The 15,970-nt window shown below is 39.2% G+C and overlaps 2 protein-coding genes across 3 annotated transcripts in view; both read left to right on the top strand.

The window, feature by feature from the left end:
* Positions 1-8,765, top strand: part of LOC134204726 (CTTNBP2 N-terminal-like protein) — a 43,749-nt gene extending 34,984 nt beyond the window's left edge. Inside the window, exon 7 of the mRNA XM_062679513.1 lies at positions 8,600-8,765. Within this exon, the coding sequence (XP_062535497.1) occupies positions 8,600-8,665 (66 nt within the window). The 3' untranslated portion in view covers positions 8,666-8,765. The remainder of the gene's footprint in view (positions 1-8,599) is intronic.
* Positions 8,766-9,380: 615 nt separating this feature from the next.
* LOC134204729 (parkin coregulated gene protein homolog) overlaps positions 9,381-15,970 on the top strand; it is a 34,250-nt gene continuing 27,660 nt past the window's right edge. For both annotated transcript variants that reach the window (XM_062679521.1, XM_062679522.1), the window contains exon 1: positions 9,381-9,953. In XM_062679521.1, the coding sequence (XP_062535505.1) occupies positions 9,791-9,953 (163 nt within the window). In that variant the 5' untranslated portion in view covers positions 9,381-9,790. The remainder of the gene's footprint in view (positions 9,954-15,970) is intronic.

A 15,970-nucleotide genomic window follows, 5' to 3' on the forward strand; every position in this document is an offset into this window, starting at 1 on the left:
TCTTCGTTGAACTAATCGTTCCGTCGATTTCATCCCACATACCTGAATCGAATCGAACCCAGCCACCCTCAGCATGGTCCTGCTTTGTAGCCGCGCGTCCTACCGCATGGCCAAAGAGGGTAAGAGGCTGAAATGGGGTCTATTTCATAACACGAAGTGCCAACGGCATTTGCCATGCTCAATATGTACCATATACGATGGTAATACTTTTGCTTTGCATTGCTGATTTACATATTTGTTATCTGAGTCTGAATTTCCTTCTTCGTTCTTTTCAGCACACATCATGTATTTTACAAGTAAAGCCAGTGGAAAGTGTTGAATCATCGGCCTAACCTCTCTACCCTCCGCCGAATCCGAGTAATGCGTAGTCGGTAGTTAATGTAGTTAATGAGAAGGTCCTTATTTTTAGTTCATGTAGATGTGGTTAATTTGATTTTCAGTATATTCATCACGAGAGACTACCTGAGCAAAGCTTGAGAGCAAATCGATAACTTGTTTTGATCAGGGTTCGTAATGCTCACTCAATCTAAGGAGCACATGTTTTTCCCTCACGAAAGTTTTCGGGGAGAAATCGCTTTTCGGGAAAGAAAAACAGCCTGATGAGTGATAACAATTTTTCGCTCACTTCGATTGCCGCTAAACGTTGGTTTGCTCGTTTTCTTTCATATTCGAGTATTTTCGGGGCATCATCAAGGCAAATGGTAGTAGCTTATGTGGAACAAATAGCTTAACGCTTTCATACAGATAATGTGGTGGTGTGGCTAGAGTAAGCGCATCCCCACAGCTATTATTGTTACTATTCTGGGTTCGAATCCCGGCGCGGCTATACAATTTTGTAATTGTTCTGCGATAATTCTCGCGAAAAGTGAGTGAGAGGTAAAAGTAATAAAACGAAAAAGGATTTTCATCTAATAGGCAAGATTTTCGTTCATCTTTCAATGCTAATTCTAGAGAAAAAAATGATGGGTGAAAGATGATCCTCAACATAAACAACGAATCAAGATTTTCCCTTGGCCCGAAAAACGCTTGGTTTGGTCTCATTGGAACGAAAAGTCGAAACCCTGGTTTTGATGTTGTGAAATCGCCGATTATGATTACTATCGATAAGCGCAAATCGAAAACTTATTTTGAAACCGATCTTTGCAGTGGCCGGTGAAGTCGCCATTGTAGATTTTGATGTTGCCCTTCGTAATGCTAACCACGACGGCATTCAGTTTACTCTAAAAAAAAGTCAAAATATTTGTCCTGCAACTCGGCAACGTCAGTCAGCACATAACATTGGATTATCGTAATGGTCCTAATTACATGGTGACCAGCGAACCGGGAAAACCGGGAGAACCGGGAAAAAACCGGGAATAGTAAATTACCGGGAAAATGTCGGGAAATATGCGGGAAATTTAATAACCACCGGGAAAATTTTCAAATCTGCATTTGTCTCTTTGGAAAAAAATAGTGCAGTAATCTGTAACATCATGAGAGAATTGGTAGACTCATTCGCTCATTATATTCTATTTCAAAGTTTACAATTTTTCGTACATACAGAGAAATCATACAAATATCTATAATAGGTAATATATTTATGAATTTATAAACCCTAGATTCAATCAAGGATCAATTCTCACCAAAGTTGAGCTTCAGACACAGTAATTAATTACCACTCTTACTTATTACCGGGTTACTTATGTTATAGGGTATCCAATCATGGTTTGAACCAAATGGCAGGAATCAGATGAGCCGTCAGAACGATGTTTATTTATTTCATTATAGAGTCATGTTACAGCTGCGATTTCTAGTTTATATGGAAGCTTAGTTCATTATCTTTCTAAAAACATCCTGGGTGCACATATTTATGCTTAGTTTCATTGAAAAAACTTAATAATTACATAACTTTGATTCGTACCATGGTTTGAACTACACTGTTCATGGTTTGAACTAAATTCGTACCATGGTTTGAACTACTGCAGCAGCTCCTAAATATAATACTAATCACATGCATGAAACGCGGAGGAAATCTATAGAAAAGCAAATTTGTTTTACTATTCATCTTCTCGCATTAGATTAGTAACACTAAACGTGTGAAAATCGTCTAAATTATCGATATGAAAATTGCGATTTTTTCATATTGGAAATGTAAACAAAATGCTCCCGCTAGACGTATGCAGCGCTCCTAGCGGACAGCAGCAGAACATGACTGCATTTACAAGTTCAAACCATGGTACGAATTTAGTTCAAACCATGATCAGTTTTTACCTTGTATAAATGTTACTATTTTAAGTATTTAAAACTATTTCTCAATTGTATGATGATGCCAATCGATTACAGAGAAAAATAGCGTTCTTTTGATATATTGATCTCACTTCTGTGTCATAAAATGCGTCCTTTACGAGCTTTTTGAAATTATGTCACTGGTGGGGGGGATTTAGCGCAAATTCAGGACGTTTTTAAATAGCTCCATTTTGTTACTTTAACAATATGTACGAATGTTTTAATAAACTCTATCACTTCCAGTATACCTAAATATGACATTCATACTGTTTTAGGTTCATTTCCTGCCAATGAGATGGTAATTTCTACTGATTTCAAAATGGTTCAAACCATGATACGATTTTCACTAGTTCAAACCATGATTGGATACCCTACCCGGAATATGAGCAATCAACTTTGCCTTTCGCGTTTACTATTTTTATATTAAATCTGATTTAAACTTTCCCTAATTTTTAATTATCTCAATCGATTCCTTTTAAGTTCTCCATTTTGTCCAAATAAATATATTTGGTTTTTCTCCTCTTTTATTTCAAATATTGCAACATTTCCAATTCCCTTAAAAAAAGCTAAAAAACCATTTTCGTTTTCAACAATAATCTTGTACTCAACAAAAAAAAATCAAATTTGTCTTTCACGATCCTCATGATGCATCAAAGAGCTGTGATGGAAATTTGATTCACAGTTACACATTATATTAATTTGTGACATCATGTGAGGTTTAGGCTCGGTTCGGTTCGGGTTTTTTTAAATTTCATCCGTATTCTTGTTTACAGACGAACTATACTTTCAAACGTTATCAAGAATATGGATTTTTGATTAATAGAATATAGCGGAAGTAAATAGAGTGAAGTATTTTAACCATTGTACACATGTTCTTCAAAATTAGGTTTATTATCAAATTGTTGAATGGTTTGAACAAATGCGATACAGAGGAGATGTTTAAAAAAAAATACGTAAAAACGTATTTTTTCTGCACTTTTGCAAGGTCTTGTTTACAATTCCTTTCAGAAATTTTGCAATGAGATATAAATTTTAGAATAAAATATGTTCACAAGTTGTATAGCAAATTCAGTCTTGAAAGGCCCTGTTTCACAAATAAATATGAATTTGAATAATTATTAGAAGTATGCATCATGCATGACAAGTTTTCTAAAGCAATCAAACAATACCTAAGCCGACCTAAGCTTGGTCTCTTTTTTTTTAAAGTCTATATGTTTCTATTTAAAATGTTTAATACAAATTTATTACTATATTATCTATATTTCAATTATGTATACAATATCCAACAAAGATAATTTGAAAAAACTCAAAACTTAAAACTCATGCACGATTTAAACCAAATTATGTAGATTCGATCAACAGTTTGCATGATTTGTGTTATTCGTTGCTTAATGCAGGGATTTTACGTTCTTCGCATAGCACATGTGATAATCTAAAATATGTGAAAAATAAAGTGCTTATTTGTTAGTTTTAAAAGCCTTTTTGTTGAGAATTTTTTTTCTTGCAAATGATTGAAAAACATTTTGCATGAAAAATCTGACCACGATATTTTTTCTGCAGAATCGCAATATCTAAATAATTTGTCATGAGGTCATACCTACTTGAATGAAAAAATCAACCTAATAAAGCTAAAAAAATAGTATAATTTAGCCAGCAAAAATCACTCTTCTACATTTAATTTGATAGTTGCAGTATAATTGTTTATTTGGAAATTCCTTTCTATTTTTAATATTTATAAATTCGTGGGTTTTTGGTTTTTTTTTCTAATATTTATATATTTTGTTTGCATCGGGAAATTTTTCATAATACCGGGAGAAAACCGGGAAATAACCGGGAATTTGAAATTCACAATTCACTGTCCACCCTGTAATTAGTGTTCCGAACCTGGCATAAAAGTATCATCGTGTGAGCCTCATGATAATACAAATGCAAAAATGGTATTGACTTACAGTTAATAAACTGTGGAAGTGCTTAATGAACAGCTGCGATGCTGGATGTAATGCCAATGAAGAAAAAACAGAATAAATGCGCTCCGAACGACACACGGTCGCTTCGGTAGGGACTGATTGCGGGTACTTGCATCATTTGTATTATTATTTAAATTTATTTTTTGAATTGTAATGCTTGAACTGAGGGGTCTCCAATTAGCCTTGCGTGCAAAGGCGTAGGATTGCCAATCCGGAGATGACGAGTTCGATTCTCGGTCCGGTCCAGGATGTTTTTAGGTGGGAATCATTCTCGACTCCCTGGGCATAGTGTATCCGTTGTACTTGCCACACAAGATACATACATACTCATGCATTAGCGGGCATAGATAGCTTTCAATTAATAATTTTGGGAATGCTAATAGAATACTAAGTTGAAAAGCAGGCCAAGTTCCAGGTGGAATGTAGAGCCATAGAAAATTAAGAACGCTTGAACTGACCACATCCCTACCCCTACACTACAAAATTATGTAATTTGTGAACAAGCCACATTGCCACCAGACAAAAATTACACAATAATGCTTCGCAGCCACTATTATGTTCTTGATTTTTCTCAAAAATGTAAGAGGAGAGGATAAAGTATACCTACGTGATGAGGAAAATATTCCCACAGATTTTGTAAATCACTCTGGAGTTCAATAAATATAGCAACCCATTATTTCCGTACATGCCCGTAGATATCAAGATCATGAGTACCTGTTGTTCTTCTTTGTTGGTATTACTGTCAGTTTATCGCCTCGCAGCCAAACACTTTCGCATTCATAAACTGCGAGCTTTCAAAGCAAAGTTGCCACTTTTTGCATTCGTATATCATGTGCCTAATAAGATAATTTGTTTTTGCCCAGAGAAGTCGAGACTATCTAAAACCCTCCTTGGTCGAACCGGGAATCTAACCCAGCCACTCTCAGCATTTCATTTATTTAGTTTATCAAAACTGAACAGATAACACTGAATCAACAATTTGACGCCACAATACGCGGTTCGAGGCCGCATCTCTCCTTCCTCAAAGGCGTCCCATGCTCGCCGCGGCGGTCGTTGACACCGAACATTGTGTATGACGGCTAGTTTTGGGTGCAGTTTAACCATCACCAGATAGATGTGTGGTAGATTTGTGGTCGATTTGTGATTCTGTCTGCAGTGGTGATCTCCAGGTGTACCGATACGGGAGGCTGTTTTGGAAGTAGGGCTGTGAATGGCCATATTCTTGGAGGCGGCGAAATCAATTAGTCGTAGGCCGTTTTCGTTCGTCAGCCGGTGAGCGCTGAACTTTCCAATAGTCGGTCTAAACTCCTCCTCTTGGCCAACCTGAGCGTTCAAATCTCCTATGATGATTTTGACGTCTTGGCTTGGGCAGCTGTCGTACTCACGTTCCAGCTGCGCGTAGAATGCGTCCTTATCATCATCAGTGCTTCCGGAGTGTGGGCTATGGACGTTGATTATGCTGAAGTTGAAGAACCGGCCTTCGATCCTCAACCTGCACATTCTTTCATTGATCGGCCACCACCCGATCACGCGCCTTTGCATATCGCCCATCACTATGAAAGCTGTTGCCAGCTCGTGTGTGTTGCCGCAGCTCTGGTAGATGGTATGATTACCTCTAAACGTTCGCACCATTGATCCCTTCCAACAAACCTCCTGCAGCGCTACGATGCCGAATCCACGGTCCTTGAGCACATCGGCGAGTATGCGTGTGCTCCCGATGAAGTTGAGAGATTTGCAGTTCCATGAACCGAGTTTCCAATCGCTAGTCCCTTTTCGTCGCAGTGGTCTTCGCCGATGGTTCCGGTCCTTGGAAAGTACTTGTTGATTGTTCGTTGCGTATATTTTTTTAAAGCTGGCTTGCAGGGCCTGACACCAAACCCCCTAAATTTCCGGAGGACCATCCCTCTTTATTCCCGGTGGACCATGGTGCACAGTTTCACTTAGAGTTATGAGCCGTTGTGAGCCGATCCTGACATGGAGAACAGACGCTCAGTAAGATTTGCACCTCCGGAGAGGAGCAAACACCCTCTTCCCTGTCAGCATACGGCCATAGTTCCCACCGGGGTTGGTTATCCGATCTTCCCTAAGGCTGTTCGTATCCCGGCCAGCACCACGAGGAGGTAGGGATAGGAGCTGCTGGGTAAGAGGCTAAGGATCGCGAAATGGGATCTATTTTATTCCTTCAGGTACGCGAAGTACCAATGGTACGCTTTACCCAGCAGTTGCCGTGCCAGCCACTCTCAGCATGGTCTTGCTTTTTTGCCGCACATCTAACTGCTAGGGTAAGGAAGGCTCATGCGTATTATAAACGATTTTGGTATGTCCCAATTGGATGTTATAATAGTGATCCTGTCATTCTGTTATTTTCTTACTCTTCATATACACCAAAAATAATTTGTGTGGGAAAAATCTTACAATGGGGGGTGGGTTTGAAGAACCAAGAAAAAATGCTTACGTAATTAGTGAACGAACCCCCTAGTTGATATATGTAGTAGAACAATCGATTGAACCCAAGAATAAAAAGAATCTAGTATTATTGACTACGCACGTCTACCATCAATTGGGTCTTAAAGCCCTACCTCGTTTATGGTTGCAAACGATAGTGCATCGGTCAAGAATATTTGTACCGTTGTTATAAAAATTCTGGTAAAATTCTAAACCAGTAAAAATAATATTTCTAGAGTGCTTTGAGAATAGGTCGTATGTGCAAAAGAGAGTCTCTCTTTGCCTCCATTCTCTTTCGATTATTACAGATCTATAATAAAGTTTACTTCAGATTTCTTGGCAGATATCTAAAGATTATAGCTTTGTCTAGCGTTCTGAAGTGAAAATGTGGCAAAATATGCAAAACTAGCTTATGTACAAGCGAAAGAGAGCGTGAACAAAGAGAGCCTCTCTTTTGCACATACGACCTATTCTCAAAGCAATCTAGATTTTTGTGTTTAAGACATTTTAAGGCAAATTTTGGGCTGTGCAACATTTCAGAACAAATGAACCATCAGCCCAAAACGTCAGCCCCATATATTAACTGTCAAAGGTTGAGTCAAGTGCCCTGCGGTGTTTTGCTACTGCGTTTGAATCCGTACGTCAAACAAGACCAAAAATGTCGAGGAAGCATTTTTCATTTATTTTTCAATTTCAAATTAAACAATGTTCTTTTCGATTTTTGAGTCTAAAGAAAAACTGACACGTTTAGAATGATTACCTTCGTCGTTCCCTGAAAGAAAATCGAATATCGATTCTTCATTTTAGGACCCAATTATAGCAAGATTCCGAGAATCAAACTAGTTGCTGCGCAGTGTTATTTTGATTATTAACTTTAAAAAACACGGCGTGTATAGTACAATCAAAGTTAATTGCCTATATTCCGGGTATAAGCCACCCGAGTGGAAATTAATTACTCTGAAATTGCACAATTGCATACATTGCGAGAATTCGGCTATGTGCCTGGTGTTGGGAATTTGGTTTCATCAGTGAACTGTGGAGGACGACTAGGTCCTTCGTAGCTTAGTAGGGTAAACACCTGTCTAGCGAAGTGGGGTCGTGGGATCAAACCCAACCGGAGGAAGTGGTTACCCTCTTATACATTTTTCAAACTAAGTCTCTCACATGTTGTGCAATTGCATAAATCGATTTTCAGACATGACATGAATAGTTGTTAGTATAGAAGCGAACATAAATTCTCTGTCTAGAAACAAACTGTGTCTCCAAATGAGCATGACGTCACGATTTCAATGGAAATATTAAGGGGCCGTACACAAATTACGTAAGCACTTATGGCGGAGGGGGGTCGGTCAATATCTTACGCACCATATAATTAAAAAATCATTTGTATGAAAAAAATGTTCCAGGGGGGGAAGGGGGGTGGGTTCGAAAAACCCAGAAAAAATGCTTACTTAATAAGTGTTCAGCCCCTAAGGGGGTGATGTCATATGCGCCTGGTACACGGTCAAGAAAATAAACATTATCATGTTTTCGCTCATCTATAGGTTCTTCTACCTGAAGTTAGATATATTTATTTTCAATCAGCTAATATTTACCGCTAGCTTAGACAAACTATAGGGAAGAGTGGGGAAAGATGTGTTACCTAAGGCGAATTCTCAATATTTTAAAATCAACACTCTCTGATTCTCAACATGTTTCTACCAAAAATTTCCATGATCTGTATGTCAAAAGAACGATATAATAAATCATCTTTCTCTTTCATTTTGTATCATTGAAGAAAATGGCTATTTTTCTGTCATTTGAAAACTAACCGGGTAAGATGACTCAAACAGCAGGAAAATTAGCCTTTATATTCTGTCGTTCTACATCGACCTCGATTAGGATATCCTGATAATATTGTTTTTTACATACATTTGTTTCAGCGATGCCTAAACCGGAAACAACCAGGAAGGAAGGTACGACCAAGACGATTGTGTCGGAAATGTTAAAACCATCCTTTCAATACTACCGAAGAGAATTTTATCCCTTGACATAATGGCATGAATTATACGTTTGTAAATATGAAAAATACATAAAGTACGTCCCTCATGCCAGTTTTCCATTTATTTGATTTTCTTGAGAAAATTCCCCAGACTGAACCAAAATTTGATACGAACATAGTCACCACCAAGGCCTTTTTTGCATCTGATCTTTTAGCTGAGATATGGGATATCCTGAACGATATAGACATCCCCCCATAAAAACATAGTGGAATTAAATGGAAAGTACTAAACTCGTCTTAGACAGTTGATATACACATGTTCAGTTTATATACGAAGAAATTCGAAACAATTGTTTACACCTAGACTGGCTTTTTTAATTTATTGATTTTCCATTTAATGACTCCAATAATCATCCACCTTTCACTTAATGATACTTGACACGTGGCCTTCCGCCCAAGGTTGCCCTCGTTTGTGTGTCTATCACGCTACAACTAAAGAGGCCCGACCAGACAGATACTCAACTGAAAGTGCCGCAACACTTGTCCATTCGATAAATAATTCGCTTTGATTTGAGCTTTGCCACCGTAGGGTGGATCGCTTGCATGCAATATCCCACCCTATCCATAATTCTAATGGCAGTGGAGCACAAGGCAGCTCGAACGCCTGCTCGAGTTTCTGAGCGACCGAGTCCCAGTTATGAGGTTTCCTGCTGTTTCCATGGCGTACATGAAAACAAAACTGAAATTGTTTTACAAGGTTTGACCGAGTGATGTTGGCGAAAAAACAACAGTTCAATGTAAAAGAATTTTCCGCGAACCACTGCCACAATTTATGTTGTCGCAATTTGGAAGCTATCGGAAGCGGGCGTGGACTGCTTCGCTCTCGAGTTCCACCGAAGTTATCGGCTGTGTGGATAGGAATTCTCTATTCTCGATTTTCCTTAAAGTAAATTCAATGGAAGAAGTGAAAGTGATAAGAATCAAATTAATTCGGTAAATAAGTCGCGGTGCCTCGTGGCTCAATTTGGGGGAGCAAAAAGTTTAATTACCTGAAGAAACGCACCAGGTGGAAAGGAACAGTTGAAGAGTTGACAGACATTGGGAAGACCTACCCAGGAAACGACAAACGACGATGGCAACGAAATCTTCTTCGGCGACATTCGCGATCGAAGCTCGCCCATATTCGGCGACAAGGCTAGTCAGGAGTGCCCCTCAGCAGCGACCAGTTCCAGCATTTTCCATCGAGTCTCTGCAGAAGAATACTTTCGTGATGGGTCCTCCGAAGGCACAAAAACGTGAGTAACGAAACAAAGTTTTCTGCTGGAATGGGAGAGTTTGTTTGTTTATGAGATCGTTCACTTTTTCCATTCGAAAATGTTTGGTTGGTTCTGTTTTATGTTGGAACCCCTACCAGTAGTGAAACCTCAAACTAATTAAAAATTTTGGAGCATAATATCAGCATTTTTGTAATTCCATACAGTTCAGTTGACTCTTATCACTATGAACGATTCATGAAAGGAAAGTATATTTGATTTTTTGTAATAAAAATTTTGTACCGTGAAGTACCCTAATTTCGCGCACTTAAGATCTGACAAAGTTGAAACGGTCATTAAAAAACATTTGCTACTGCATCACGTAGTAGAAGAATTCCAGGTTCAGGTATTATATACATTATCGAAAAAGCTCCTGTAGTTTTATCTTAAGTTTAGCATCATTTTACACATCGCACATTTTAGCATAATTTTACACATCGGATTTGATAGCTATTGCAGGCACTGATCTATAAGATTTTTCAAGCCAACATTGTCGATGTCGGTGCCGCCTGAAAATTAGATAAAAAGCTAAATAATTTAATTTAATTTTATTTAATTTAGATAAATTAAATAAAAAGTATGGGAATGAACTCTTTGGGTTCTATTCAGTGTAAAACTGTCCTGTGCATTATATTGCTTTTGTTTCATTAGAATGTTGCAAATGAAACTACGCAACAACAATAAACGAAATTAGGCACCATAATTACTCTCATATACCTAATTTCGCGCACAAAGCGAAAGTCTAAATAAACACAAAATACATAAAATTTCACACTTTTCAATAGTAATGACGAATAAACATATCCAACAGAGCATAATGGATACAAATATTTTCAAAAAGTAGCCAGTTTTGTACAGTAAAATCATTTGTTTACTTGGGTCATGTTATTCGTCGCTGTGCTTCTTCTTCTTCTTATTGGCATTACATCCCGCACTGTGATAGAGCCGCCTCGCAGCTAAGTGTTCATTAAGCACTTCCACAGTTATTAACTGCGAGGTTTCTAAGCCAAGTTACCATTTTTGCATTCGTATATCATGAGGCTAGCACGATGATACTTTTATGCCCAGGGAAATCGAGACAATTTCCAATCCGAAAATTGCCTAGACCGGCACCGGGAATCGAACCCAGCCACCCTCAGCATGGTCTTACTTTGCAGCCGCGCGTCTTACTGTGCTAAGCACAAGCAAATATGGCGGTCGATGAAAGGACCAAATTGAAATAATTTTATTTGGTGTACTAAACCAAGTTTGTTTTTCAATTTTTTTTCGTGAAAAACATTCAACAACAATAATATTTTGTAATCCTCCAGATTTTTCAATTTTGACTGGCACCTAAAAATTGAAAAAAATAAATTATTTTATAATGGGCGAAGTTATGGCGCGCGCGCGAAATTAGGGCACATCACGGTAATAGAAAAACTTTGAAAGCTCATAAAAGGGACTACCACAGTCTGAATTACATAAGGCTGAGCACGAAAGGCTGAAAAAATAAAAATCTTACATAAGGCTGAAATAACAGAATGCAGGAAAATTGTGAGAAACAAAATTCTCATTTGATGTCAAAAGGGGCACCAACGAACTCTTCTTGTGACTCCTTTTATGTGGAATTGGAATTGGCAGCATAGAAAGGAACAAGGCTTTATTCATTGTTCTTGGTTATTGTATTTGATTATTGATTCTCGTCAAGATAAGATTAATTTTTTATTCTCCCTTCCTTTTTCTTCTTTTTCCTTCTTCCTCCTTTTACTTCCTTTTTTCTTTTCCCGTTTTCCTTCTCCCTTCTTCTTTTGTACTTAATCTTTTTCTATTTTCTTTCTTGCTTCTTTCTTCTTCCTTCTCTTCTTTTATCTTTTGTCCGTCTTCTTTCTGCTTTTTTTCTTCTTCCTTCTCTATTTTACTATATAATAAAACAATAAATAAAATCTCCCTTATTCTTTTTTCTTTTTCCTTATTCCTTTTTTCTCCTTTCTCCTTCTTCATTTTTCCTTTTCACTTTTTCTTTTTTCCCTTTTTCTTGTTTATCTCCTGCTTTTTCTTTTTGTACTTCTTCTTTCTTTCTTCACCGCTCCTCCTTTTTTTCTTTTTTTCTCCTTTATTCTTTCTTCCTATTTCTTTCTTTTTTCCTTATTTGTTCTTCTTTTTCCATCTTCTTCTTTATTCGTTCCTTTGTCTTTTTTTCATTCCTCCTTTATTTTTCTTTCTTCTTCCTTTTTCATTTTCATTCTTTTTCCTTTCTTCTTCCTTTTCCATCCTTGTTTTTTCCTTATTTCTTTTTTTCTTATTTTTTCTTCCTTATTCCTTTTTTTAATCTTTCGTTTATTTTCGAGGCCGTGAAGCGTTACGGAACCGAAATCAAGTTTAACAATTCACTTCTTAAATCTTAAACATAATGTTAGTTTTGGGGAACCGAAAGACTCGCGGTTTGGTCGAGGTTAGGGAATACAATAATATAGTAGGAAAGGAAGGGAATTTAGGGTGCTTAAGTAATTACGATGCTGATGTTCACATGGTTGATGTGGGGTACTACAGACAAGGGGGTGGGTAGACTAAGATCCCAATCTTACATCAGCAACTTTCACAAATTGGTGGACGAGGGACATGTATTCGAGATCAAGGCCCGCCAACACTTCTCTAATAGGCATTGGTTGTTTTCCTCGGACCCGGAGATGTTCAGTTAATGCAGATCTGGGGCCGCGATTCTCCTCGCACGTCCACACGACATGATCAATGTCCTGATAATCCTCGCCGCAAACACAGAGATTGCTTTCCGAGAGCCCCACTCTGAAAAGATGTGCATTTAATGTGTAGTGATTGGACATTAGACGACACATGGTTCGAATGAAGCCTCGTCCTATATTCAATTTTTTGTAACATGGACGGTTCGACGTCTGCGGACGAATTGAATACAGCCATCTACCCAGCTCCCCATTTGTCCATTTCTGCTGCCAGCTGATCAAGGTTTCCTGATGAACTAATAAGAAAAATTCATCGAAGGTGATTTGCCGATCGTAAATATCACCTTCCACGGCGCTCACCTTAGCCAAAGAGTCTGCTTTCTCATTTCCCGGGATCGATCAATGAGAAGAGACCCAAGCCATGGTGATTGTGAATGACCGTTTTGATAAAACACTCAAAGCTTTTCGTATCCCGGTTAGAAGATACGCTGAGTGCTTTACAGGTTTCATTGACCGAACAGCCTCCAGGGTACTTAGACTAACGGTGAAGATAAAGAAGTGGTCATGAGGTAGGGATGCAATATGTTCAAGTGAATAATGTACAGCAGCTAGCTAAATATCACCTTCCATAGCGCCCACCTTAGCCAAAGAGTCCGCTTTCTCATTTTCCGGGATCGAGCAATGAGAAGGCACCCAAGCCATGGTGATTGTGTAAGACCGTTGTGATAAGGCACTCAAAGCTTTCCGTATCCCATTCAGAAGAAACGCTGAGTGCTTAACCGGTTTCATGGACCGAACAGCCTCCAAGGTATACACGGAACAAGGCTCTTTGAGCTTAAAGTAGGCGATATGAAAACACCGAAACCAGTGGAGTCATCCATTTTTGACCCGTCGTCGTTGGCATGCCCGTATTTGCTTGCAAATAATGGAGGTATGACCTCCGCACGAAGAAAGTCTGGTATTCCATGAACCTCCTGCTTCAAGGACAGATCAAAAGTAACAGAGGAACTGTAAGAGTCTAAGAAATTAGCACGATTGGTGTCAACCGAAGATGGGCTTATCTCCAGCGCCATATACCAGTGGTAAATACTCATGAATCGAGATTGAGGGGTTTTGTTCGAGCAGCTTCTCGAAGTTGTCAATGACCAATGGATTCAGAACCTCGCAGCGGATGAGGAACCGGATCGATAATTCCGCAAAACGATCTGTCAGAGGCAGTACTCCCACAAGTACTTCCAGACTCATCGTATGAGTCGAATTCATACAACCCAACGCGATACGGAGACAGCGGTACTGAATCCGTTGAAGCTTCAGCATCTGTGTTTTAGCCGCGTACTGGAAGCAGAAACTACCGTATTCGAGAACCGACAGAATGGTTGTTCGGTACAATGTGATAAGATATTCGGGATGCGCTCCCCACCAAGTTCCCGTTATCGTTCGCATGAAGTTGATTCTTTTCTGGCATTTTTGTGTCAGATACAGAATGTGCTTCCCAATGGTACATTTCGAGTCGAACCAGACCCCGAGGTATTTAGAAGACATTCTATGTGTGATTACCCATCAGTTGGAGCGGGAATTATGCCCGCTTATGTTTTTTGAAAAGACAACCATCTCAGTTTTCTCCGGAGAGAATGCGATACCCAGCTTTAAAGCCCAAGTAGACAAATTGTTCAGGGTATGGTATCTTAGCAGATCAACTGCCGTTGGTCCCGAAACAGATACAACACAATCATCTGCAAGCTGTCTTAGCGAGCAATTTGGCATGAGACATTCATCAATGTCTCTGACGTAAAAATTGTAAAGAAGGGGGCTTAAACATGAGCACTGAGGGTGACCCATGTACCTAATTCGTGAAGTTGCCGAGTCACCATGAGGAAAACTCATACGTTTCTCTGACCACAAATTGTACAAATAGTTGTTCAAAATTGGTGAAAGTCCACACTCGTGGAGTTTGTCGGATAAGACATCGACGCAAACTGAATCAAAAGCCCCCTTAACACTGAGCCCATTTACTCTTTTTTAGCGAAGTTAAGCTGAATTTCTGAAGAAAGCAACGCAAGACAGTCGTTCGTTCCCTTATCTCTGCGGAAACCAAATTGTGTATCTGACAACAAATCATTCGATTCAATACATTCATCTAGCCGGAAGAGAATCATCTTCTCCAACAGCTTCCGAAGACAGGACAACATCGCGATGGGGCGATACGAATTACAATCTGACATGGACTTTCCAGGCTTTTGGATGGCTATCACCCTCACTTGCCTAATCATCCGGAACAATGTTGCACTCCAGTAACTAGTTGAACAAGCTCAATAGGCGCCTCTTCGCGACGTCTAGGAAGTTTTTGAGTAAATTGAACCTTATTCTATCCATCCCTGGAGCAGAATTGTTACCTGAAAGGAGGCGAGAATTCAATCATCGAAAAAGGCCGATCCATATCATCCCTGTCAGCAAAAGCATCACGTGACACTTGCTTCACCGGTACCGAAGCTGGACAAACTTTCTTTGCAAAATCGAGTATCCACCGCGACGAGCTTTCACGATCTTCGTTTACGGACGACGCGTTGCGTATTCTTCTCCCGACGGTCCACAGATTCATTGAGGTCTCGCGCGATAAACCTTCAACAAAAGTGCGCCAATATCCACGTTTCTTCACTTTGACCAGCTTCTTGAACTGGCTCTCGAGCGCGATGTACCGTTTGTGAAGAACGATTGATCCGTGTTTCCGAAATTCCTTAACCTTCCTAGTGCATTGGGGTCTATTTTGGCCCAGAGATGATTTAAAAACGTTGTAGCTTTGTAATCAAATGAGATAGGACGTTGAAATTTTCTGACTTTTCCTAACTTTTGGAAATGAAAATTTTGGGGTGATAACCAGCTTTCAGCGACCTCTAGGAACGCCACAACAAAAAAAGTGACACATTGTGCATTAGCGGGTCAAAAATGACCCCAAATTGAATTCGCTCCCAAAAATTTATTTTCGAACCGATTCTCAATCTTTTGGAACCAAATTGAAGGTATGGAATCCGCGGATGTCGTTACGGACAGATTTTTGCAATTTGGCCATTCTGGTTCCCAGGAATCGATTTTGAAGGAACATAGATTCTTAGGCCAATTTTTGGCGTGATCTCTTGCCTTTCGAAGGGTGATTTTGGAAATGCTCATAAATTTGCGTAGCAATAATCCCAATAGAATGTAGCCATTGTCCATTTCCATGGATCGATACAATTCCTGATTATTTCACGGTCCGGTGTCCCTCCGGGAAGACCCGGAACATCCGTAGAAGTGGTCAATTCATTGAACTCATCCTAGAAGAGCGCGGTT

Source organism: Armigeres subalbatus, unplaced genomic scaffold, assembly GCF_024139115.2.
Source record: "Armigeres subalbatus isolate Guangzhou_Male unplaced genomic scaffold, GZ_Asu_2 Contig857, whole genome shotgun sequence".
Taxonomy (NCBI): domain Eukaryota; kingdom Metazoa; phylum Arthropoda; class Insecta; order Diptera; family Culicidae; genus Armigeres; species Armigeres subalbatus.